Source organism: Antechinus flavipes, chromosome 4 (genome assembly GCF_016432865.1).
Source record: "Antechinus flavipes isolate AdamAnt ecotype Samford, QLD, Australia chromosome 4, AdamAnt_v2, whole genome shotgun sequence".
In the NCBI taxonomy this organism is placed as follows: domain Eukaryota; kingdom Metazoa; phylum Chordata; class Mammalia; order Dasyuromorphia; family Dasyuridae; genus Antechinus; species Antechinus flavipes.
In genome coordinates, this window is record NC_067401.1 from 54,272,408 (window position 1) to 54,299,269 (window position 26,862).

General features: G+C 39.5%; 1 protein-coding gene across 8 annotated transcripts in view; it reads right to left on the reverse strand.

Annotated features, from left to right (window-relative positions):
- Positions 1 to 23,793, reverse strand: part of AHCYL1 (adenosylhomocysteinase like 1) — a 42,784-nt gene extending 18,991 nt beyond the window's left edge. Inside the window, exon 1 of one of the 8 annotated variants that reach the window (XM_051993090.1) lies at positions 23,449 to 23,785. In XM_051993090.1, coding sequence (XP_051849050.1) covers positions 23,449 to 23,586 — 138 coding nt within the window. In that variant the 5' untranslated portion in view covers positions 23,587 to 23,785. Of the gene's footprint in view, positions 1 to 1,479; positions 1,552 to 3,386; positions 3,488 to 8,109; positions 8,199 to 23,045; positions 23,069 to 23,203; positions 23,340 to 23,448 lie in introns of those variants that run through there. The other 7 variants (XM_051993096.1, XM_051993097.1, XM_051993093.1 and 4 more) reach the window with 7 other exon arrangements.
- Between the last annotated feature and the right edge of the window lie 3,069 nt (positions 23,794 to 26,862).

Sequence of the window (26,862 nt, forward strand, 5' to 3'; positions counted from 1 at the left end):
AGATATACATATAAAAACAAAAACCTGAACTGGTATTAACTTATAAAATATTTCAAAAATTAAGCAGATATGAAAAAACACAAGGTAACTAAAATGCGTTGCCTTTATAAAGCTCCTTAAGAGATTGGCTTTAAGGAATAGAAAATAATGGCTTATATTATTTTATTTGATTATGACTTTCTGAAATTCAGAAACAGTTAACCTTATTAAAAAATGTAACTATTTCTCTTAAAATCTCATTTACATTATTCACTTACTTTTAAAATCTTTAAGATAGTACAAAGAAAATTGTGAATTATAAAGTGCTTTACTACACACACACACACACACTCTCTCTCTCTCTCTCTCTCTCTCTCCTTGCCTAAAAACAAAACAAACTTGTCCTGCTGCTAAATCAGATATTCCCCCAAATCTCTGAAATATAATCTATGTAGCTATCTTTATATACTGCTGATGAGAGTAGCCACCTTTAAACCAGAAATAATAATTCTATTTGGTTAAAAGTTTAAAACCATCCCACTTCATTTTACATGTATGCATCCATGGTAGTCTCTGTTCCCAAGAACCAGTTTGAAAGTATGACTTAGACAGATGGATATGTACCAGTTTAAGACTGAACAGGCATGATGCCATATGAAGGTCAGGAATGACCAGAATGTGCAGCAGTAAACTACAAGACAGGACTATGCCACAGTGGCAACAATCACAGGCTTTCAAACCTCTGCATAACAAAATCAACACAGAATTATAAATAGATAAAACATTAATAAAAATGAAAGGTCAGGGACTTTGGAGACCAAAGCCTAGACACATTTAAAATCCTGCTTAATATAATATCTAATACGTTTATGCTAGGTAAATCTGGGAAATAAAGGGAGGAGTGGAGAGCCATATTGTATCTTGGAAGGTCTGCTCAACTCAGACAATTTCTAAAGGCAGTAAGGGAATAATATGCCCTACCACCTCCACCCCTCCTTTAAAAACAAAAACAAAAACCTTTCATCTTTGTATGAACATTACCAAGTCACCTTTCTTAATCTGTAAACTTAAACCTGGTATGGGAACTTGGGCTAAGGAAAAACCTGCTAATTATCTAATAAAGAAAGTTACTCCTAATATTCACAACGTGAGAACTCTTAACGCAGATGCATAAACAGTGGCACACTAAGAGCCTGATTAGCTAGTTGGCCTGCAAGCCAAGCCAAAGAATACTTTTTTGGTTCGGCGTTAAAACTTAAATTTTAAAATCTTTTAAATGCCAACAGCACAGCTGCCTTTAAAAAAGTCCTTATTGAAGTGCTCCACAGGTCAGCATTTGCCCTTCCAGATAGGATTTCCCAGTTGGTATCACATGACTTAAACAGTCAGCAAAGCTAGCTTTACTAAAGAGATTATATCCAGTCCTTAAGCAATATCCTTTGTCCTGATATGCTGTTATTTTTGGTGGGAAAAACAACACACAGTCAAAGCAATCAATACCTCCCAACAGCCTGCTGCAGCAGCTCTCTCTTCACCAGCCTCCCCATGCCAGTATATCCGGAAGCTGCTCTCCTCTCACTGCTGTTATGTATCCCTCCCCAGCTCATCTCTTTTCACAAGGTTTTGGGCATGTTCCCAGACACCACCTACCCTTGGGATAGGGGAGGGAGGTGGCATTTGCAATTAGGTTTTAGATTTAAATTGTTTTTAAAAGAGGCTTTTGAAAGTCAGCAATGAATTTCTTTAGAGTAACTGATGAATGAATTAATAATTATAATCCCCATACTCAGGTATTAAGCGAACTCATCAGTACTCTAAAGCTTAGCCAAATCTGTCCAAACTAAAAATATTAGACAGCATCACAAGCAGCTTACTAATCCAGTATTATTGCCCCCCAATCTCCCCATCTCTCAAAAACAGATGCTTCCCACATATAAAGTATATAGAATTCCAATAAACCATGACAAAGAATGACTGTCTTCTCTTGATGCTGATAGTCTCACGTATATAAACTGGCCCAACATCTAATTTCACCTTTTCCTTGGCTCAAAACTATATGTTAAGCACATATTGAATCAGGGCTTCCCCTAGGCCTGCCAGCTCGGTTGGTCACAATCACAGCCTGAAATAGAGGTACCTGTCACCAACATTGGTTGACCTTCACATGATAAAACTGAAAGGCACCACAACCCAAAAGTAATCTTTTGATGTCACAAGTTCTCTTTCTAGTGGAACCTGATCTCAAGAAAAGCCTTAAGGGACTGGAGCTCCCTAAGTTTACTAGTTAAATATGAAAATGAAAGAACAAAGACCAAAAAAAGTCTGTTACCAATCTAGTTCCACAACTGACAGTTGCTTAACTATATTCAAATTTGCTCAAGCACAGTATTTTAACTAAATACTTTGCTTCTGTTTCTCTTATATTACATACTATAAGGGACTATCTGGGATGAAGAAAGAAGTGAAAAAGGAAGGAAGGGTATTCTGATACTTACAAAGTCAATCATGTCAATCATGAATAGACTTGTTTTTTACTTAAAACTCTTAGTTTTTAACAGCTCCTAAAAAGCTTCACTCACAAATGAATAAATAAGAACACCAAAATCCTACTCAGGTTAATGTGTCAACAAAGCTCAGGTCAGTCTAACCCTTTCCCCAAAACATCAAATCTAAATCCAGTTTTATTTCTATGATAAAGATAATGAAAAAAAAAAAAAAAACAACTCATTGGGTTTTGTCTAACTATTTAAAAAGAAATTCCTCGGAACAGATTGGCCATTACAGTGGCAAACTGTCTCTAGCTTAGGGATTGGGTTTTGAGAATAGGGCTGAGAGAGAATGCCAAAGGCCTGGTTAAAGCAGCACTAACTCTGGAAGTAACTCAACATTAAGTGACAAGGCCGATACAGGTCAAAGACAGGATCGTGGGAAATCCAAAAAAGCTCTAAGTTTCAAGAGATGAAAAATTAGTCTTACGACAGTAGCTAAGCAATTGGGATGGCCTAACAGAAAAAAATGGGACGGGGAGACCAAGATTCAAATCCCACCTCAGATATTTTGGTCTGTATAACTCAGAGCCTCAATGTCTTCTATAAAATAAGTATGGCTATTAATCAGATTACTTATTTCAGGGTTGCAAGGAAAGTGCTTGCTACACAGACATGATTAATTATACTATGCACTGGGCAGTTGGAAAAAAAGCACTCACCTGCAGAAATCTGATGTTCCCCCTCAATGTGGTCACTGTTCAATGACTCACCTTCCTGCTCAGACATTATATCTCTCTCCCCAACCCAGTTCCACAATCGGCTCTGGCCCCTCCCTCACCTGCATTTTCACAGGACAAAGAGATCTAACAGTCCAACAATGAAAGCAGATTCATAACTATCAATTCTCCTCATACTTACCAGAGAGTGACTCAACTCTCATCTCAAAATAATTCCAAAAATCTTAGTGTAAGCTGTAGAAATCTACTCAGATGAATCCCAATATGATTTACAATACTGTAAAGTGAGTCTTCTCAAAGTTTTCCTCTTCTCTCACACCAAGTAATCTTTGGCACAGCTCCTTAGAAAATTCAATGACTATTTAAGCCAGTCAAAAAAATTCACAACTATTCTGCAACCACCTCTTCTGTTCTCGGCACGTAAACTGGTCTTCTGAGTCTCAGCAGGTTCTGGCCGCTCCCTGCCCACGTACCAGCTCTGCCCTCTCCCTGTCTCAAGTTTCTTAAGTTCTCAGTCTCCCCAGATGGGGCCTGAGTTCTGGGAGAAGGGGGCTGACTAATCAGAGCATATCTCCCCCCACCCCCACTCCTCTCCCAGGCCATGTCTCAACAGTAATAGGATACAACATACACACAGCTAGAGTCCAATTCCACACATTGCCAGGAAGAACATTCCCTTCAAAATGGGACTCAATCTGATCCTCTTTTGTCAATGCCGACAGGAAAAAAAGGTGAAACATAGAACATGTGAACTTCTGCTATAGGGGCAGCATTGTTTGCTTTTACCTTTCCATCTACCTTCTCTTTCCTTCATAAAAATACCTATACTTAAACTGTCTTAAACGTTCTGATAAGGATGATCATGCAGTTCAGGCCCACAAATTGTCTACAGTACAGTGTCCATTCCAGTAGGAAAGTTTCTCCTGAGCAATTCCATGAAGTAGCAATTATTACTCATATTAATATAATGTCTATAAAGATCTATCCTCATCAGAATCTTTCAACATGAATAATATAATAACCCTATTTTGCAAACAAGGACAGTGAGTAAGAAGGGAACTGACTTAGTGAAAAAGTCAGATCCAGACCCAAGCTTTTTAGATGGGTCTCATTATGCTTCCATTATAGAAGACTTCTACAGCCCTGTGAAAATTCTGGAGTAGACTTGGGGAACATCCCAGCTATCCCATTTAACTTCCTATCCACTTATGAGTGAAGTCTAATATATATACTCAATAGACCTACAGTCAGCCACCTTCTTTTCTCTCCCCATCAAAATCATTCCTATCCCAACTTTCCAGATTACAAATAGATATGGGGAAATAAATTCAGGACAATGGAACAATGTAATTTTTTGATATACTGAAGAGTATTGATATGGCTTGAGAAACAGTGAAAATGAGATTATTTTGTATTCCTCCAAGATACCTGGGAGAGCTATGATTTCATGAGTGAAAGGATTTCTGCAATCTGTGTAAATCATAACCCCATCATATTATCTTTCTTCTGTCATTTTTGTCTATACCTTTACATAAATCTTTCATAGTATTCACCCATGAATAAACACACAGGGTCTGTTGGTCAGATTTCCAAGTGACACCAAAGTGGAGGGATTGTTAACACAATGGATGGCAGCTAGGATCTAAAAACACGTTAACAGACTAGAATGAACACATGAAAACACACACACACACACACACACACACACACACACACACACACACACCCCCTTTACTTGATCCTACCTTTCCCACTATCACCTTATATCTCCCCTCCCCATTTGTGGCTAAACTTGAATAAACTCTCCACATTCTTTCACTTTCTCTCTTCTCACTCTTTTCTAAACCCTCAAGAGTTAGGCCTTCAAACCTCAAATTCAACTGAAACTGCCCTTTCCAAAGTGACCAATGATCTCTAATTGCTAAATCTAATGGCCTTTTCTCCAATGTGATCCTTCTCAATTTCTCTTCAGCCTTTCATGCTGTTGATCACCTTTTTTCTGATACACTTGCCTAAGTTTCTATAAACACTCTTCCCTCCTAGATTTCCTATCTATTCAAAGGCCTTTTTATGTTACCCTTTTTCTGGTTCTTTAGTCACATTATGTCCACAGACTATGGAGGTTCTATCCTAGCTGGTTCTTTTTCCTAGAGGTAGCTTGTGGCACCAAAGTGCTGGGTCTGAGAGAGAAGGACCCAAATTCAAATCTGGTTTCAGACACTTATTGGCTGGTATGATCTAGGCAAATCACTTAACCTCTGACCAGTTTCCTCAATTGTACAATATATTGTAATAGCTCTGTCTCAGAAATGTTGTAAGGATCAATGAGATAACATTCATGAAAAGCACTTAGCACAGGGGCTGGCACCTAGCAGATGCTACATAAATGTTTATTCCTTCCTTTCCTTAGCTCCCACGGGTTTTCTAGTTCCCATCATTAAACAAATGATTCCTCGACCCATATATTCAGCCCTAGCCTTTGTTTTGAACTACAGGGCTTCATTTTCAACTACCCCCTGGACATATGGAATTGAATTTCCCACTGGCACTTCAAACTCACCAAATTCTCTTTCACCCTAAATTCTCTCTTCTTCCAGGTATTCCAGGTATGTGACTTTTAAGGGAACCACCATTCTCCCAAATACCCATGCTCACAACCCTGGTGTCATCCTCTCCCTCCTTTCCCTCACCCTATATATCCAATCTTGTTTGTACCTATAAAACATCTTTTGCATATGTTCCCTTCTTGCGTGGCCCATTGTCAGCCATGTACCTCGTCCCAAGGCTCTCCTTCCACTAACTCTATAATGTAGCTATTTACCGATCCTTAGCCATGACAATCAATCTTCCATTTCTGTGTCTGCACTAACTGCCTGCATACTTGAAAATGCTCACCTTCCTCACATCAGCCACTTAGTTCTCTCTGGTTTCTTTTAAGACTCAGCTCAAAATATACCTTTCAGAGGATGCTTTTTCCCAGCCTTCTAACTAACAGCTTCTCCTTTCAGATTGTTGTCCATCTACTCAGTATTTATTTTATAAACACCTAGCTATTTAAATGTTTCTCTCATTAGATGTGGGCTCTTTAAAGGTGTAAACTATTTTGATTTAGTGTGATTTTCTTTGCCTTTGTTTCCCTAAGGCTTAATACATTCCTGGCACATAGCAAACATTTAAAATGTTTACTAACCTTTTTTTTTGGGGGGGGAGGGGGGAGAAGGGGGAGAGGTATCAGACAAACTGTCCACAAGGTCATCTAATTTTCACTGTCTACTTCAATTTCATTTATTTTTTGGCCAAGACAACCTAACTCTAGACCCCGGCAATAAAATCATTACCCAATTTGCAACTTAATTGTCACCAACACTGAGATGATATAAAAAGCTGCTCTTCCACAAACCAAACCTACTTTAATAATGCAGTTAAGTTGTGCAAACTTATTAGAGGACATAGACAAAAAGTATACAGGACTAGTGACTTATGAGAGCTTGTACCCTGAATTGTTGGAGGAAAAAGCCATATTAGAAATATCATACAAGTACCAGAATGTCAGATAAGTCATGCTTAACTAAAACTGAAAGATATCAAGTGTCACTGCTTTTTAATCATTATTCAAAACTCCTTAAAAAGCATGGGGTTAAAGAGAATAGAAAGAAAACAATATCAGAATATAACATTAAAGAAAATAAATTTGATTTTAAGAATCTAAATGTTAAATAGTAACCTAAGGTAGTAAAATGTTGCTCTTTGCAAATGTAGACAGGTTGGAGAATACTTTCTGTACAGAACAAGACTAAAAATATTTCTACTCCAACTTCTTTAGGGAGCAATAGTATATAGTTTGGTAATTATTGGGTTTTTTGGTCACTTAGGGAAATTCTAGAGAAGATGGAAACATATAAAACAAATGAATAACTGTACATGTCTTTCTGTCAATTCCACTTTAACAACAAATGATAATGTGATAATTCATTTTTCATTCCAGAAGTACAACAGTTACTACTATTGATTTGGTCGAAGTTTTATTTGTTCATCTCTAGAGAAAGTTTTCAATCTGAAATAGGTCTAATTAGTGTCTAAGAAGCAATGAAACAGTATACAGCAAGACTGCCACCTTCAGTGAGCTTAAAATCTATTAGAAAGACAAGACAAACAATAAAAATTCTCAAGTAGTTAATTTTCCAATTTAAATTCTTATTTAATGTAAATATTGAATGCATTGAAGTTGAGGAAAGGTTAAATAATTTAAAAATTACATAGGGAGAATGAAGTTATCCGCCCTTGGGTTTGCTACAGTTTCAAATTATATTGTATACATATAAAAACACAAACTCTTCACATACTGTGAAAAATGTTCAGATTTATTTTATAAATATTTTTTTTATAAATTATATATATATATACATATATAAATAAATATTTATATATTTTACAAACCTCTGGTTTATTTTATAACAGACTTGCAACCCAAGCAGACTATCAAAGCCTTTAAGATAAGTTTCAGAACAGTAGCTGCCATCATCAATGACACAAGGCTAAACATTTATTAAATATGCCAGGCCTCTCCTAGGTTTTGGGGACACAAAGACAAAAATAAAAAAGTCCATGCCTTCTAAGAGCTTACATTTCCCTGGGGAAAACTGCAAATGCGGAGCTCAGGATTTGAAAGGATCTCAAGCTTTCCTTCTGATAAGGTTATTGAGTAATCTTAGGCAAGTCATCATCGTTTCCTCCCCTGTAAAAAGTAGGGCTTGGCTAGGTGGTCTTTGAAGACCCTCTACTAACTCTAGAGCTAAAATCTTATGATTCTTATTTTTTATTTCAATACTTTTTATTGAAATAATATGATCAACACAATGATCAATCATTGATTCTAGGGGACAATGACAAAGAATGCTACTCACCTAACAAAGAAGTGATGAACTACTATTCAGAATAGGGCATCAATTTCTAGACATGGTCAATGTGAGAATTTTGTCCAGTTTGGCCATGTTTATATCTTACAAGGGATTCCACTCCTCTACCTCCACTCCCTAACCCTGTGAGGAAAGAAGGGGAAACGGGAAAAAAAACAAATGTTTGGTAATTGAAAATGCTATTTTCAAAATATTAATCAAAGTAAGGTCACCAAAGCCGGTTGAAAAGCCATTCCTTGTCTCCCCTGTTTTCCTAGATCTAATGTCTTGTTAAAATGCTAAGTTACATGATGTTTTTTCAGAAATGGTTCACCCATGTAACTTGGCCCTAGAATAGAATAGCTTTAATAGTACTAATTATTGCCATCAAGAGATACCTACACCCTAAGCCAGGTGTCAATTTATCTCTCAAAGACAGTACCAATTTAATAAGGTTTTTATACATTTCCAAAGAGTATCCCCATAAAGTGCTTTGCAAATCTTAAAGCCATACCTAGGAGAGCATTCTGGAAAGTTGGTGAAGTTAGAAAACTTTTGGCTCTCCAAATTTTCTCCACAAAAAAAAAGACAGAACATCATCTCAGAGTGAGTGTAGAATAACAAAAATAAACAGGAATGAGGGGTAATGCAGTTGTCCTCCTAAGACACTATGAGAAGAATCCAGGAAAGACTAGACTTCCAGAGGCAGAGGTTTGGCCAGAGTAAAAGAGGTGAATGGCTAAGGAGCAAAAAACTGAAGGATCTTACACATGAAGGACACCAACCCCAGCTGTGCTGGCTAAGTATGGTTCTGGATTGTGGCTCTGGAGGAAAAGGAGCTAGCTCATAACTGCAGTAGCAGAGGGTGGAAATCCTGCTAGCTGTGGGCACTTGCAAAACAGCAGAGTCTCTGGTTTTAGTACAGGGCTGAAAGGATAACTTGTGTTTGTCAGCCACCAAAGAGAATGAATAGAAGGACCAAGAATAAATACACAGGATAGTGTGGCTGAGCACCCTAGATGTGACTACAGGGTAGAGAAGAGTGCCCAAGATTGGACCCTAGGTCAGAATTTAGAATATAAGAGTAAGAAAAGTCTGAGATTTGGAACATCATTCCCCACATCTCCAGAGTGCAGAATTAGAGAATCAGAAACTTAAGCAAATAATCCCTTGAAGGGGCAAAGCCAAGATAGCAAAGTAAAAGCAGAAAATAATTTCTTGAATACTACAAGGCAAAGGGAAACTAATATCCCCCTAAGTCATTAAGAAATAATAAAACACAATCAAAAGAATGAAAAAATAGAAAATTTCATCCTATATAGAAATCAGCTGCTATTCCTGCTACCTGCCTACAATCTATTAAGCAAGGGAGACAGTTTTCAACTTTCTATTTTTCCTGAATCCAAATCCAGTATTTTTTGGTACACTCTCCTTTCTCCTGGCCAGCTTCCTCACCTATAAAAATAAGTATATAATTGTGCATATTTCATGGAAAGGTTGTGAAAATCAGATGACACTGTATCAAGCCCTTTGCAATTCTATATGCTACAAATGCTACAAGTTAGCTATTGTTACCACCTGAAGTCTGAGATCCTCTGGAGTCATCTGATAAAGATCAGCATTTCTCACTAGAGAAATCAATGAAGTTATCTACTCCAATTAAGCAACTTCAAAACATAAATTGCAGAAATGAGAGACCTTTTTATTCTATGAGAATAAAAAGTTTAAAGTAGCATCCCCATGATATGGAAGAGAAAACATTAGTTCCAAAGTCAGAGATCCTGAGTTTAAATCCTATGTCTGCCATTTACTACCTCTGGGCATTGGCGAATCACTAAACCTCTCTGGATCTCAGTTTCTTCATCTGTAAAATAAGAAAGTAGAAGGTTATCCCCAGGCCCTCTGCTCTCCCTACTCCCTCCCTGCCTTCAACCTTGTAGTTTTCTGGGAAGGGAATAGAAACAATTGTACCCAAATGCCCTCTGTAGGCTTAAGTTTCCCCCCAAAAAGACTTTTAGCCTTGACACAAAGTAAGCATGTAGCTATCTGTGAGCATGGAAAATTCCACTTGGTCCTTAAAATCCAGAAACCAGAAGATTCCTGAAATAGGTCATCTTTATGAAATTTATAAATCTAAATTAAAATTGGACTGAAGAAGATGATAAGGAGGGGTGGATATAATACTGAGAAGACTTAGAGTCTTCAACCTCCAAATTTGATTTGGTCTTTCTATAGAATCCTCCTTCATAAGCTCCAAACTGCATTTAATCTATACTGTTTCTATGATACATCATACACTGGAATAAACCCCCTCTTTCAAGATATCCATCAGCCCTTCCACAGGCATACAAATATTTATACTAATAAGGCAAATTTTCTCAGATTAACCAGTTTGAAAAACTGTTTTTCGTAAGTGTGGGGCAGGGACTGAGGGAGAAAAAAATCACAGTCTCAAGCAATACTCCATACCGTGTCTTTTGAACATTATATATGTCCAAGGGCAAAAGAAATACTGCTAGAGTCCTTGCTCATTCTCCAAACTAAGAAGAAATTTCCTTCTCTGTACCCTCAATATACACTGGCCCTTTATACACATGGCAAAAAGGATTAGATGATTTATCTCTGGCTTGAGTGAATTACCACCCATCCTAGACTCTTCATCTTCAATTGGTCTCTTGTAGACTGAGCAAAGTTCTCACTCAGGGCCGTAAGAATTCTATAGCTGAAAGCCATTACTTCCGGACTGCTCTCCATATCACAAAGATGCTACTTTAAAGCATGTCTTATTGAGTGGAAAACTAAAGGGGAAAACATTGTTGGATGGAGTGAGGTTGTCAAAGTCATTCATTTTTCTCCTTTGGGAAAAATCTCCTTTTACAGACTCCAAAGGACTCAAAACCCACCTGTACCTTTGGGCAAAATTTTACCCAACTTCTGGAAAAGGATTTCATGTTAGTAACGGTGGCCTAATCTAAAATCTCTACTTTAGCAAAGAAATTGGGGAGAGGAGGAAGGGGCAAGGATACCAGAGAATCTAATTCTACCTGCCAGAAACAGATAACACACCTACCCAAAAAGATTTAAAAGAACATTACTGGGAATATGTTTAAGAGAGATCCAAGACTATATTCATAATAACTCAATCCAAATTCAGGAAGAATTGGCAAGGTGAACTCATTCCAAACATGCCCTGTACTCAGCTAATCCTCTCCCTGTGGAGCCAGAAGAGAATGTGCAGAATTTTGAACCCCTACTTGACAGGCTGGAGGGGCTCCTTTGGCTGACTGGCAGGGCTAAGACATATCCTTTTCACAAACTTCCAGATCCAAATAACATAATTAAGAAATGTTTCCCAAATGGATGTTCTTTATCTTGGGTTTAGCACTCCTTTATCATTCACTGCTTAACCAAAACGTATGCCCAATGTATTTACAATTGGCAGACAAGTAAACCACCTAGAATATTCATGTTTCTCCTCAGGAAAGTCTGGCATAGGGATGCCCACAGGGTCAGTCACTTCCAGTTTGCTTTTTCCCTGGCATTATAATACAGTTTTGTTATAATCAGAACATCATGTTCCCTACCAGTTTAGTCTCTTTTCTATTGCAACCTGGAATAAACAGATTCTACAGCAGCCACAAGCCTGTTACCAAGGCCACTGTATTGATCAATGTAATTAACATTCACAATTCATCCAGTACAGCACCACAGGACAGCTGGACTGTCCTCCATGAGATGTGAATTTGGAACTTTCGTGTTCTGCCTGCTCAAAGATCTGGTTCCCAGACACTAGATATTGAACAGTACTCTCCAACTTGGATGCCACCTGGATACAGAGAAGGGACTCAATTACCAGAACAATTGTACACATCTGCCATCTGTGAAGTACTATTTCTTCTTCTGAAGCAGAAAGACTTAAGAGATCCATTCACTCCCTCCAAGTGCTACTTGTATCACATACAAAAGGCAAAACAAAATAAAAACTGACAAAATAACACCCCCTCCCCAAAAAAATCTTTCAGTATCAAATCCTTGACACTTTTAGCTTTTGTCCAAGATAAGGATTGGTCCATCAACCAAAACATTGCTGATCTTAAAAAAAAATTAATATTTATCAAAGACATCCAAAGCATACAACAGTTTAACCATCATGATCAGGATCCATCTATAAATGTGATAGTTGCTATACAAGTTTGTTCAACTAAGCAATTCTGGCCAGTTATGCAAAGTAGCCATTTCTATGTTCCTTGACCAAAATACTCTCTAAGAGGTGAAGCAGCTCCACTGATTTCAGAACACTAGTTACTTTTCTCACAGATCTACTTCCCCCACCCCACCCACTTGAAGTTAAGAGCATTTATCCCCAAACTTCAAATTCTCATTTGTATCTAGGGAGAATCAAAAATGCAAGATCTCCCTAGTGCTGGATGTCATTCTCCAAAAGGAAATCCAAATTGCTTTCCATATCATACTGGGTGTTATACTTCCAAATGCACAGAGAAACTGAACTACTTCCTGTCCTCTAGCAGGATATAATACATGCTTTAGCCATTTGAAAATTTACAGGACTCTCATCTATGTGGCTCATGGTAATTTATACCTATCAATCAATAAACAAGTATATATTAAATGCCAATGTGCCATACACTGTGCTAGGTGTTGGAGATACCAAAAGAAAGAACACAATAATTCCTACTCTCAAAACAGTAAAATTTTATTATTTTTTAATGTGTAAAAGAGATAAGGAATGAGCCAATTTCAGGGATAATACAGCCAAGTCTAATTTCATGGAAGACCACATATAGTTGTAAAAACTGAAGACTAAGAAAAAATAGTTGAAATCATAAGATTTAGATACGTATGAGAAAAACCAAAAGTCAAGCAAGAAGATACTATTATACAACTTCTGAGATGAAAAAAAGGAAAAATATTTTATCTGTTCGTTTTCTTTTAGTACAGTGAATCTGCCACATTTATAATCTAAGTCCAAAGATCTCATAAAAAGGAGCAATGCTAAGGTAGCAATAAAAAGCAACTTCAAATAAAGTCCTGCTGAAATATTAGCAACAGTACACCTTCAGTTCCTGAGTTGAACCCTAAAGACATTTCTAATGAGAGCCTTGGGAAATTGAGAACAATCCTAAAGGTACAGCAAATATATGGAGAATTTCACTAGTGTTCATTGGAGGCCTGAAAGACAAAACATAGAATGAAAATTCATTCTCATATCCAGGAGCAATGATTCTAAGACCTGCAAGTGAGTAATTATATGGCTTTGGAGTCTTTTTAGAGAATCAAAAGCAAGTGAGTTTTAGATGCCTTCCATTAGGGTTAGGAAGGTACTCATATAGCCACATACATATAGATATATACATAAGTATACAGGCATACGTTCATAGATGTATACATATATACAGAGAGACAGGTAAACAGACAGACAAGCAAGTACAAGATACGGAGATGCACTCCTAACTGGGAAAGAGAACGAGCAAGGATGAAATTAAAGATCTTTAAAATACTAAAAACGAGTTTCAGGAGATTCATATCATCATGAGTATACAGGCTCAGCAAGATTTCAACTGATGCCAATCTTTTGTGGATTCAAAGAAAGAAATAAAACATAGAGAGATAACAGGGTTTGCTCCAGCTAGTCAGCTTTTTAGGTTGTATGAAGCCCTGTCTCATATAAGTCTATGAGGGAACAGTGTGGAACAGTGAGCAGCCCAAACCTCCTTCTGTTTAAGCTTCATTTCCTTTGCACAACCGAGTTCACACTACAGCTCTAAAAAGAAACTAGCCAGGACTGGAATGGGAAGGCACAAAGCACTCCTCCAGGTCAAGTGACAGTCATTCTGGCAGGGAAACAAGGCATTTGTCTGGCAGGCCCACAAGATATGAAAGGGAGGGGGGCAAGGACTCCCTCTGGATAGGCTAGTAGTCATTTTAACATACTTCTGCTTATTATTTCCTCAAATCCTCCTCTACAACTATGAATGCCATATTAGATCTGTAGTTGTCAAGATTTTTTTTCATTTTGTATACCATTGGGCAATAAATATTTATTATTTATATCAGTTCTATACCTCAGGTTGTTCCAACTAATAAACTGCAGCTAAGATAGCAGTTTCTCGATATAAAAATAAAGGCAGTATGGTTCATACCATAGGAGGTTTGGTATGAACAGCAGGCCTTGGAGGCAGGATGACCTGGATTCAAGTTCTGCCTTGAACTGATCCTAGGCAGGTCATCTGACCTTTCAGTTTTGGGTACTTCTCCCACAGTTGCAGAGAAGGTGCTCATCTATCTGCACTAATTAAGGACATTTCCTCACCAAGAGTTCCTTAAAACCAGGAAATCACAGATATAGTTGAAAATAAGATATCATCAAGAATGTCTTAAAGATAAGGAATAGGGAGAGAAGTACAAAGTAATCAAAATGCTACAGGGCATATCATGCAGGTGCATTTGAAAACAGAAGCATAAACTATGAAACTGTCAAAGATTCCTAAAGCAAGAAATAATTAAAAAGTAACTAGTTCTTTGAGCTGTAATTAATTGTTCTTTGAGGAGGAAAACAGGGTAACTAGAAGAAAGGGGGAGGGAGGGAATACATGTTATAAGGATGACATAAAAGATGAATTCATATCCCAAATACTTTTTGGAATAACTATATAATTCAAGAACTATGAAAACAAGAAAACACAGTTCATTAGTCCAATAAAAAGTTCTTGCTGCAACCAAGTCCTGATACTGGCAATCTATGTTATACCTGCCTGAACTACTCCCCATTTTTATTGTTCAAGGGAATTACATGACTCTTTTCCACACACAGGTGTCTAAGTTCTATGCTTCATACTCTCCTCAGCACCATCAAGTTTGCTGTCAGGAACACAAAGTTACTAGAACAATTCTGCTTTGTATATTTCAGAAATGTTTAAGTAGACAGAAATAGAGAAAAATAAGGATGGGCAGGAAAGGACTATCAAAAAGGAACAAAGAAGGAGGGCCAAATAGCAAAATGACGATGGAGATGAGTGGGCCAAAGTGAAAGTGGTGACTAGGAAGTGATCAAAGAAGTGCCTACTACTGATAGTGATGGGGAGGTAGTCAGTGCTTAATCCTTCACAAATTCTGAGGTCCATGATTTTATAGGTTTGAATTCTCTCTTCAATCAACACATCACAAGTGCTCCAATACTTGGCAGATGGTTTTCCAGAGTTGCCTGAATCAGATCAATTCATCAATATGTGGCCAACTTGGTGATGAGTTTCTTTGTACTTCCTAGGCTGGTCGTCACATGCCAATCAATGTAAGAGGCATCACCATGGCAACCAAAAGTTAACAGTTAAACTGTAGATGTGTTTTGACCAGAGTCCAATGAAACTATCTCTCTTATTCTGGAATCAAAAGCTTATCCTAAAGCAGTCAATAGATGGCATTAGCTTTATGGCTGCCACATTACACCACTAATTTGTACACAACTTGGACAAATATCTAGCCATGCTCCCCCCTGCCTGTACGTGTGAAATTGACTTTTTTAAACCCAAGTGTAAGAATTTACATTTAACGCTACTGAATTTCACCTTATCAGATTATACTCAATACTCAAGTCTGTCAAGATGGTTTTGGATCCTAACCCTGTCATCCAGTATTAAGTCATCCCTCCTCTCTTTGTGTAAACCATACATTTAAAATGCTTTTATCTAAGTCAATAAGCCAATGGCTAAGCATAGGTCTGAGATCCTCAACTGGACACTCAAAAAAGACACAGAACTATTACCTATACTTGGAATCTGCTTATTCAACAGCTTAGTTAATAACTTAGTTGTGTGTATCTGTGGAGAAGTTACATCTGGATGGCAACTTAGAAATCACCCAGTCCAAAATCCTCATTTTACAAACATGAAAACTGAGGTCTGTAGAGATTAAAGGATCTGCCCAGAGTCTGTAGCAAAGTTGATAGCAGGATCTCAACTAGAACTCATGTCTCTTAGGGAATTCCTTTCAGTGCTACAGAGGCTCTAGAGTCCAGGGTATGAGGGAGATCATGGCCCTGATAATTAACCTTCTACTTAAATGAGGATGAGATACATGACCTTTGAGGTCCCTTCCCAATGAATATTTATTGACTGAGTGATTTATGTGAAACACTTTTGTGAGTGTATAGCTTACCAGAGAATCAGCTGCTATGCATTTATTAAGCACCTATGATATATCACATTATGCTAAGCACTAGAAATACAAAAAGAGGCAAAAACCAACCCCTGCCCTAAAGAAGTTCACAATCTAAAGGAGAAAACAGGCAAACAAACATATTCTAACAAGCTATATATAAGATAAATAATAACTATGAAAGGGAAAACACTAAAAGAATGAGGAAAGATATCCTAAAGGTAGAATTTTAATTTAGACTTGAAGGAAGCTAGGAAGCAGAGATGAGGAAGGATAGCATACTAGGGGTGGAGATAGCTGAGAAATGCCCTAAATTGAAAATTTAAGTGTCTTATTTTTTCAATAGGAGGTGTTGCTGGTCTGTCATTCTTGAAGAGGAACATGACATTAGAGAGGTGATGCCATTTCGTCCAAATGAATTGGATTTAAGTGAGAGACAGTTGTACAAAGTCACCAGACTTTGTACCTCTAGAGCTATTTGGTCAGTGGCAAGATATAGATAAGGACCAGTAGAGATGGCCTGCAGCTAGGAATCATTAGAATGACTAAACAATGGAGGAGTAGAGAGGGAGTATAAGAATAGTAGAAAGAGGAGAGGTTAAAAAGAATTTTGAATACCAAATAGTCAAGCTTTCTGGCTGAGAATAAAAAAAAAATTAGATATTCAGGGCAGTTAGGCTACCCAGTGGTTAGAGCACCAGCCCTGATGTCAGGAGGACCTGAGTTCAAATCTGATTTCAGACACTTGAACACTTCCTAGCTATGTGACCCCTAGGCAAGTCACTTAATCCCAATTGCCTCAGCAGAAAGAGAGAAAGAGAGAGAGAGAGAGATTTTATGTAATTTACTGAATTAACCTATTATTGGAAAGGATCTTCAATAATTGTACAGAACAACCAATCCCCTTATCACAGATAAAAATTTTAAAATAGAAATAATTAGACTCTAAGAAGAAAGTTCAGCAACACTCCTATCATATAATTTCTGGATAGAAGACATCTAAGAATTACAGAGGCTTTACACATAGAAATATCAATCTGAGATATAGCTCTGTGAAAGCTATAGCCAGTAGAATTCATTAAGGAAAAATAGCAAATTAAACCTTAATGACATTCTGGATTATACCCACCAGTCTAACACACATATGTCACTTAGCAGGTTCAAATCTGGTCATTTTCAGAAGATATAGTTGACTCTATTGATAAACTAAGATAGCATGCCATATAGGTTAATAGTCTGTTCAGGGAGTAACTTTTGTCTCTCCTTCCAAAACACATCAGATTTACAACACAAAGTATTAATCAGATTTGTTCTCACAAATGTTTAGAAATTATGAATACAAAAAAGACAATGGGGCACATATTCCAAGCCAATCATACCCTGCCCATTTTTTAAAGAGTATTTTAGTCTGAGTTCTGAGGTTAACTGCCTCAGCCCTAGACACTGATGGACCAAAGACACCTAAATGAGTCCAGAAACATCCTCATCTAAAATTGGGAGTTGTTTCTAAGAGACCCAAATTTCAAAATTCAAAAATCTACCCAAATTTCAAAGATAAACACAACCACCATGTCTATCTAACTTTTCCCTCTGCCCTGACAATCATATCCACAACTATTTAAGAAGCCAGAGCAAAAATGTGAAATTATAGATCTGTTCATTTTTACACTGTACCTGTGAAAGGTTGTGGTTTGCTCCATGACTGCCATGGAAAAAACACAACTTTACATTTATACTAGTCCCAGAAGTACTCCCATCTCCTAAGGGACTTCAGGACTAGAGAAGACTTGAGTACTATCTGGTTTGACTAATATTACTAGATGTAGAACCATAGAAAAGCTGTTGGTGAAAAATGGCTAGAAGCATCTATTTTGGGGCTTAATTCAATATTTAATACTTCCTGTGAACAGATACAAATTCAGATTAAAAAATAGTCCCTGACCTTACAATCTAATAGAAGAAATATAATAACCACTGAATTGGATAATACACAAAAGTCACTTGATAATTATATCATACAGGTACAGAACAAAGTACTATGTGAGGTCCAAGCAAGGTCATTCTCAATAGAGATCAGATAAGATTTCACTGAGAAGTTGGTGTTTGAACTGGGTTGTAAAGGAATTCGACAGGCAAAAGGAGTACATTCAGAGCAAAGGCATACAGGAAAGTGTAGGCCTTATTCAGAGACAAAAAAGCCATCCAGTTGGCTGTAGTATATTAGGAAAGGAGAGTAACAAGAGATAAAGCACAAAAAGTAATGTAAGATTGCGCTGAGCTTAGAACAAGAATAATGAACTTGACTGGATCATTGATAAGGGAAAGTGTTGCCTTTGGAATAGAGGGGCATATCGAGATTTCTATTTTAATATTTAATAACTGGTCTTTACAAAGCACGGACAAGTTTGTCAAGAGCTTCCCATACATTTTTTGAATTGAACCATACAATGATCCTGTGTTGTAGGGCTCTACAAGCTCTAGCCCCTTTTCCACAAATGAAGAAAGAGGCTTACAAAGGTGAAATGACTTGCCAAAGTCACATGGCTACAATTAAGTGTCAGGATTTGAATATAGATATTTCTGTTTCCAAGTTCAACACACTATTTTCTATTTTCCCCTCCTGTTTTAAAACCTTATAATATGCAAAACATAAAAATATAAAAGTATAAAGCAAAAGCAGAGGATATAATCATTTTTTTAAATGACAGTCCCTTCTCACAAAAAATTCACATTCTGCTAGAGAACATAAAATATATATGTTATAATATAAAGCAGAATGCGATAAGGCAAAAAATAAGAGAGAATTGCTCCAAAGTTCAGGAAAACTGAGCCTTGATAGAAAAGAATGATGAAAGGTAGGCATAAGGAAAGGGTGGTTCATAGAAACAGAGGACACAGAATATAGTGTGATATGAAATAATACCAGGAAAGTACGCTGGAGTATCAGGAATATTGGTCCACCAGTGGCATGGATGAGGGGGATAGAAAGAAACAGAAGAAGCAGGAAGACTTTTAAGGATATTATAATAGTCAAAGTAGATGAAATGTAGATCTGTACTAGAGAGATGGGAGAAAGGAGGGAAAGGATGGATATGAAAAAAAAAAAAAAAAAAGGTAAAAGTAGAATTATTTGGTGAATGATGATCTGAGAAACAACTGAAAGACTTCTAACATAATAGATATTAAATACCACCAGATAGTTAGCCCTACTTTACTGAAGAGGAAATGGAGATACACAGGCTAAATGATCACCTAGCTAATAAGGTGATGAAAGCAGAACCCAAATACAATTCTCTGAAAGATATCAGCACCCTCTATACTATATCATGCTCCTGAATGAGAAAATAATTAAAAGATGGTACCATGGACAGAAGTCATAAAATCTGCAAAGAGAATATACTTGTTTTTACACATGTTGGCTTAAGTTAACTGTGGGATACTGTTACGTCTTATAGGAAATTTTTATTAAATTAACCGTGCATAAAACATTATGCTAGACTATAAGTATATAAAGAGAAATGTGAAAAGAATCTTGTTCTCAAAATTTACTACAGCAATAAAACATGAATGCAGATAAGTACACAGAAAGTAATCTGAAGAGAAAAGGGGCTTTAACTTTAGGAGGTGGAGAAGCAAAGCTTCTTGCAAGAGGTACAAAGCTAAAATAAGCCTTAAAAAAAAAGGAGGGGGGGACATAAATCTTGACAAGCAAAGACCTAACTTATGCAAATGCATGATGGCAGGAGATGGAATTGTTAACTTCAGGTACCACAGTCCAGCACAGTAAAAGCATGTGGAAAAATAATGTGAGATGTGGCTAGCAAAAAAAAAAAGGATAGAAGCCAGCATCTTAAATATCTAAGTTTGCGTTTTATTGCAGGAAATGACTGAAAGCTTTTAAACAGGTGAAATTCAATTAGATCCATGCCTTAAAAAGATTAATGTAGAATTAACTAAAAAAGTAAGAAACAGGAAGCAGGAGTCATTAAGGAACTTATTACAACATTCCAGGTGAGAGATGACAAGTATAAACTTGAAATATGTATGGTTTGAGAAATATTTTGTAGCTAGAATCATAGGGCTCTGTAAGCGATTGATTATAGGGAGGTAAGAGAAATTAGACACAAGAATCACACTGAAGTTAAGAACCTGGTTGATTGTAAAAGTGCTCTCCCCAAATCTGTGAGATTTGAAGGAAAAGGCTGGGGGGGTGGGGGATAGCAAGAAAAATGATGAATTCCAGTTGGGCAGTATTGAATGAGTTTATTGACACAGGCAGGTAGGGATATTGAGTAAGCAATTGGTGTTCTGGGTCTGGAGTTCAGGAGAGATCAGATACTATATATTGGGAGTTATTAAAGAGATGAAAATTAAACCCTTGGCAATTGATGAGATTATCAAGGGAGAAAGTGTAAAGTGAGAGGAGTTCCCAGGACAAAGTCTTGAGGGCAGCTCATAGTAAATGATGAATCAGCAAAGATGCAGAGAGGAAATCAAAGCAGATGGGGATAGAAAAAAATGCAGCTGTACAGTACAGATATTTGGGAGCCTCTGTGCTGACATTCTTAATCATTTTGTACCTTTTTTCCTCCATTTGAAGTCACAAAAGTTGATGATATGATCAAGGAATAGAATAAAAAACAGAATCAAGGGCACATTCTTGGAGGAACATCCACCTTGTGGGAGTACCAGTTAGTAAGAAGATAAGGAACTACTGAGATAAGAGGTGTCAGAACTAGGAGAGTGTGCTATTTCTGAAGCTAAAGAATGAGAAAGTTATACAGTACAACATAGTAAATCAGCTGTGGTAAATACTAAAAAAAAGGGTCAAGAACTGAAAACAGGCCATTGAATTTGGTAATTATTTTTATTATACAGCTTGTGTTCTTCTAGTTTTTCCAGAAACAAGGAAATCAAGTTATTCATACATGACAGGGGTACAAAAGTAACTCAGAGGCCGATATAAAACTATGAAGCTCTGAACACCAGTACTGGAATAAGTATGTGACCTTGAATGAGTCCTCAACTGCTCCATTAACAAAACAAATGCTCCGGGTTAGCACTAGGGGAAGAATAATTAATCATCATAAAGCACTCAATGTTAAATATTTGCATAAAGGCTGAACAATAAAATTCAGAAAGGGCAAACTTAATGAGAACCATAAGGACATGTTTACAAGCAAATGAAAACCAACTACATCCCTGGTGGAGACTGTGTAGCCTTTTACTAATGGATTAGGAGTCTCTGAAATCCAGAGCACTTAGCTTGGATCCCTATGCTATGTATATGAGTAGCCATCCCTTTCAAGCACGTTTTTTCCCAGTAAATATATCTGTAAATCACAAGTGTAAGTGGCCCAGGTAAGCTTGCAGAAAATTAAAGATTCCTAGAGTGCCTGTCAGGTTAAAGGACAACAACACCCAATATCTGTGACAGCCATTCAAAGGCCCTAGTGGCGAAGAGGGAGGCTCTAAGAAGTTGGGAGACCAAGGAAGGCACTGATACAAAGCTGCCAGCATGGAACTGTGCTGAGATCCAGAAGACCTGGGCTATAACATCAGACCCACCAATAAGTAGCTGGATGACTTTTCCTAAGTTTCCTCCTCTGCAGAGTGAGGGGGTTGAATTAGATGATCTCTAAATTCTCTTCTAGCTTTATAATTCTAAGGTACTTCCACAGCTTTATCACTGACTCATCTCAAAGCTTAACTAAAAATAAAGATTCTATTTGTAAAAGGACAGTCACTCATATGAATAATACAGAATACAAAGGGTTACAACCTTATAGAACATTGGCTCCCAGAGATCACAAAGAATAACTCCCTCAATCCTTTAAAAAAAAAAACATAGGCTTTCCCGGGATAAGATTTTTTTGGAGAACAGATATAGCATACACAATGGAGGCTTTGTGCTTCTTCGATTGCTAAATTGTAAAATAGAATTCCTCCGAAAACATAAATTGGGAAAGCTCACTCCTTTAAACAGGATCAGGTGCAGAAACCTCAGAAGCTACTATCTAGTATTGCTGCAACCCAGCTTTGCTGAGCTTATGCAAGCACTGCAGCCCGTGGAAGGCGATAAGTAGAGAGAGCCTTGAAACATTTTTGTCTTTATAAGGGAGCTAAAGCATTGACTTAGGCTCCATTAACCTCAGAATGTCACCTCTCTTCAGCGCGTCTTCTTTTGCTTTGAGGTCAGGGTTGAATGCAAAGTCAAGCCACCACTGGTGGCCGCTCTCCTATATCAGCACCCCCAATCCTCCTAAATCTGAATTAACTGGCCTAAAAACCCACGGATTTAACCCGAATTACAACAAGCCAGCGTCCTTTGAGTTCAAGCCACAACGTAAAACAAACTTAATAAATATTCAATTTGTTCGGCCTCCATTAGTGCAAAAAGGAACAGTCTTGCCCTCGCGCCCACCCCTCCGATCCCCCGCCCCTCCCACTCCCTGCTCCAAGCTCGCTCTCCGAGAGACAGAGAGTGGGCTCACCCTGCATCCGCGACGGGCTCTGTGGTTACCAAGATCTAAACGTTGATTTCATGTACCACCAGAGTAAGCAGCAGAATGCAGTCGGGGGGGTGGTACCTAGTCTCTCCCCTCTCCAAGCTTTACTCCCCATTACCTTCGCCTAAACGAAAGAGCACGGTGGGTTGCAAGTGGTCTTCAGCCTTAGCTGCGGGCTACCCCGCGAGGAGCCACGGACAGATGGATTAGCAACGTCCGCCGTCCAACCCTCCCCCCACAAAGCGCAACCCCGCCAGGGATTACCTACGCCTGAATAGGAAGGTCAGCTCTGCAAGCCTCCAAAGCCAAAGTAGACGCGGTGGAGTATGAGGCTAACCCAGACCGACTCCCTCTCCGTCCACCCCACCCCCATCCCCGCAGCCCCCGGCCCAGGGAAGTCGGCCACGAACGTGGAACCCGACCTAGGGGTCTTGGAGCGGATTGCCGCGGGGTATCGAGGTTCCACGGAGAGCGACGGGGTGGAAGGGACAAAGCCAGCGAAGGGACAATGAGCTACGAGCGAACGAGCGAGGCCCGGGCCGGTGGTGCGGCTGGCGGCCCGCACACGTCAGCGCCGGGGGCCCTGGCTGCGTCACCCCGACCTCCCCCGGCTCCGGGCCCGGCCCGCCTCCGGCGCGCTCCCCCCCGGGCCCGCCCGCCCCCGCACCTTCTTGGGCGCCTTGGTGACGGTGGCCATGAACGAGTACTTCTCGGCGTCCTCCTTCTCCTTGGCCTGCTTCAGCTCCTCGCCGACCCCGACTCCGACCCCAGCCACGGGCAGCGGCATCGCATCCGGCACCGACATGCCGGCCGCTCGCCCGCGGTCCCCGTTCGTTCCTCACGCCGCCCCCGGCCCTCGGGCCTCGGGCCTGCCCGTGCGCGGGGCCGCCCAGAGCTGCCGCTTCCGCGAGGCTGGGCGGACACCGGAGCCCGGGGCTCGGCGAAGCTGACGCTGAGGTGGCGGAGCCGGCGCCCCGTTTGCTCCGCGGCTCCTGGCCAGCTACAGAAGCGGCGCGCTCCGCTCGGCCCGCGCCGCCTCCGCCGCACGCTCGCGCGAAGCACGCAAGAACGCACTGTCAGGGCAGAGGCCGCCGGGGGCGCGTCAAGAACTGGCAGCCCTCGGGAGCCGGCGCCGAGGGGAAGGGAGGGGAAAGGCTCCCGGGCAGCGCGTGACGCCAACACGCTCGCGCCCGACGCTGGAAACCGCTCCCCGGCTCCTCCTCTTGCTTCTCTTCCCTTCCCCCCGGCGGCAGTTGGTGCACTCAGAGGAGAAGGATGAACTGGTAATGAAGAAGCACCAGGTGGCGCGCTGAGCCCTTGCAGGAGCGCCTTGCACAGAGGGAAAGAAGTTAGAGTGCACGTGTCCACAAGTCCCCCAGGCTAGGGCGAGCTAAGCCTTGTACTGGGAGCCCGAGATTTCTTCCAGTTTTAGGAGAACTGCCAGCCTACCCAATCCCTCCCTCCGCCCTAGGCATGCCAGTTTCGGGAAGTCAATCGATCAATCAAGTAGCAATTATTGAGCGCCTTTAGCATGCTAGACTTTTAGTCAGGCGCTGGAGATTAAAAACCAAAACAACCCTGCCCTCAAGCAGCTTACAGGCTTTGGGGAAGACAGCACTTAAGGATCTAATTAAATAGAAAGTATAAAGTATGTTAAGTAAAAATACGAGATCCTAGTGGAGAGAAGGCACCGGAAGTTGGAGGAAGATCATTCCTTCTGTCATCCTTTTAGTGGAGGTTAGACCGAGACAGAGAAGTCCCTTCTGCCCCAGCCAGTGGCCGCTTTTGTCTCTGAGAACCTGGTCTGATGGGCAGTGACTGCCTCTCCCATTTCTTAAGCCTGATTCTCCGCAGTGATTTGTCACCATCTCCTCCCGCCCGTGCCTGTTTACAACTCGAAGCACAGATGAACTTTTCCTGCAGCGCACTGGGAAAGGGTCTGGAAGACCCGAGGGCGGGGAGGGAGCCTCACGCTGGGCACCCCACCCTAGCACGAGGCACTGTCCGCGTCCTCCACGTCTGGTCTGCTCTGTGGGTGCGGAGTGCACACTTCCATGCTTGTGGAAATCAACAAGTTTTTACTGAGCACCCGAAGGACTCTGCGGAGTCCTCGAGCTACCCAGGGCTGCTACAGCGTCATCTCCGCTCTTCAGAAGCCTACCTATGCGCTCTACTTGGCGTAATATGTATGGAATGATGAACGTTGCTGTTCGGGTGGGAGGTTGTACGGCATAAGAATCAGCCTCATTCATCCTTCAGTCCCGTGGTTCTCAAACTTTCTGAACTCAAGACCTCTTTCCACTCTTAAAAATTAGCCCAAAGAACTTTATATGGGTTATATCTATTGATACTTACTGTACTTAAAATTAAAACATTTTAGTATTATTAGGAAATTAATTTTGACACGAGTATGTAGAAATAGATTTTCTATGAATGCACTATCATTAAGCATTACCAAATTGCTCTACCATGTTACGGAGGGGAAGGGAGAAAAATTTAGAACTCAAAATTTTATAAAATAGGAATGTTGAAAACTGTCTTAATATGTAATTAGAAAGAATAAAACACTTTTTGGGGGGTAGGGGGAAAGAAAGGAAAGAATTTTGACCTGGAAGATTCCTAAAGTCTGAGGAACTGTCCCCAGACCACACTTTGAGAACTACTCGTTTAAAGTGACTTGAAAATTTTGGGGTTAAATAAGTTTTTTCATATAAGGTGATGATTGAAAAGAACATTGCTTATGGGGGCTAAGGACTCTGGTTCAAATCTTTTTTCTGCTATTAATTACCTGAAGACAGAGGCATTCTTCAGAGCTGGGAAGTCTAGGGTCCCCATTCTACCTTTGTCACCTACTGGGTGTGTGACTTAGGGCAAATCATTTAACCTTTCAATGTTCAAAGCAACTTTAAAAAACTAAGTTTCCGAGGTGCTGGTCTACATTAATAATGTTTAAGGGTCCATAGAGGATTAAGTCACTTAACCTATATGGCCTCAGGTTTATCATCTATAATGAGGGGGAGTGACAGAGGTCCTTCTATAGCTATGACCCAGTTTTATATACTTGAAGTATACTCTAGATCACAGAGGGTAATTGACTACTATTCCCCTCAAGGATCTAAAGGATAAACATAAGAATCGAGTTTCTAGTACTATAATTATGAGCCCCTACCAGTGTGCTCCCCATTCATTTGATTATTAGCCAACATTCTCTTTAAAAACAACAAAAACCTTAGCTTTTTATTTTTCAAAACACATGCAAAGATAGTTTTCAACTTTCACCGTTGCACAATCGTGTGTTCCAACTTTTTCCTCCCTCCCTACCCTACCCCTCTCCTCACCCAGACAGCAAATAATCCAATATAGGTTAAAACATGTGCAAGTCTCTAAATATATTTCCACATTTATCATGTTGGACAAGAAAAATCAGATCAAAGGGGGGAAAATGAGAAAGAAAAAAACAAGCAAGCAAACACCAACAAAAAAAGGTGGAAATACTCTGTTCTGATCCATATTCAGTCCCCACAATCCTCACTGTGGATGCAGAAGACTCTCTCCATCACAAGTCTATTGGAATTGTAAGCCAGTATTCTAAACTAATAGTTTTGCAGAAGTATTTACTTATATGACATAATAAGAACAGTGGGACAAAATTCCAGCTAAACTGGGGTGGGAGGTGAAAGTGGGATACTCTTATCTCCTTGTATATACAAGGTATCCGGGAGAGAGTGAGTTCCAACTCAGAGAATAAGCGAATACATAATGGCAAAAAGATACGTCACAACTCCTGTTTACTAGAAATTCTGTTTCTCTTTTGTGTAACACTCATGCAACTCACTTCAGGGCATAGCATAACTAATACACAAATCTGTGTACTGGGCTGGCTCCTCAAAATGAAAAAGAGAGAGGCATTGCTTTTGGTTTGAGCCAGTCTGCTCTAAAAGCCATTTCTCTGCTTAGGTCACTTTTCTGTTGCTGCTGACACTTTCTCCCCATCTTCTACTTAGGTGCTGGGAGAAAAGAAAACATTAGCTGTCATCCTAAGACATCTCCAGACTGGAGAAAAATTTAAAAACCACATGGT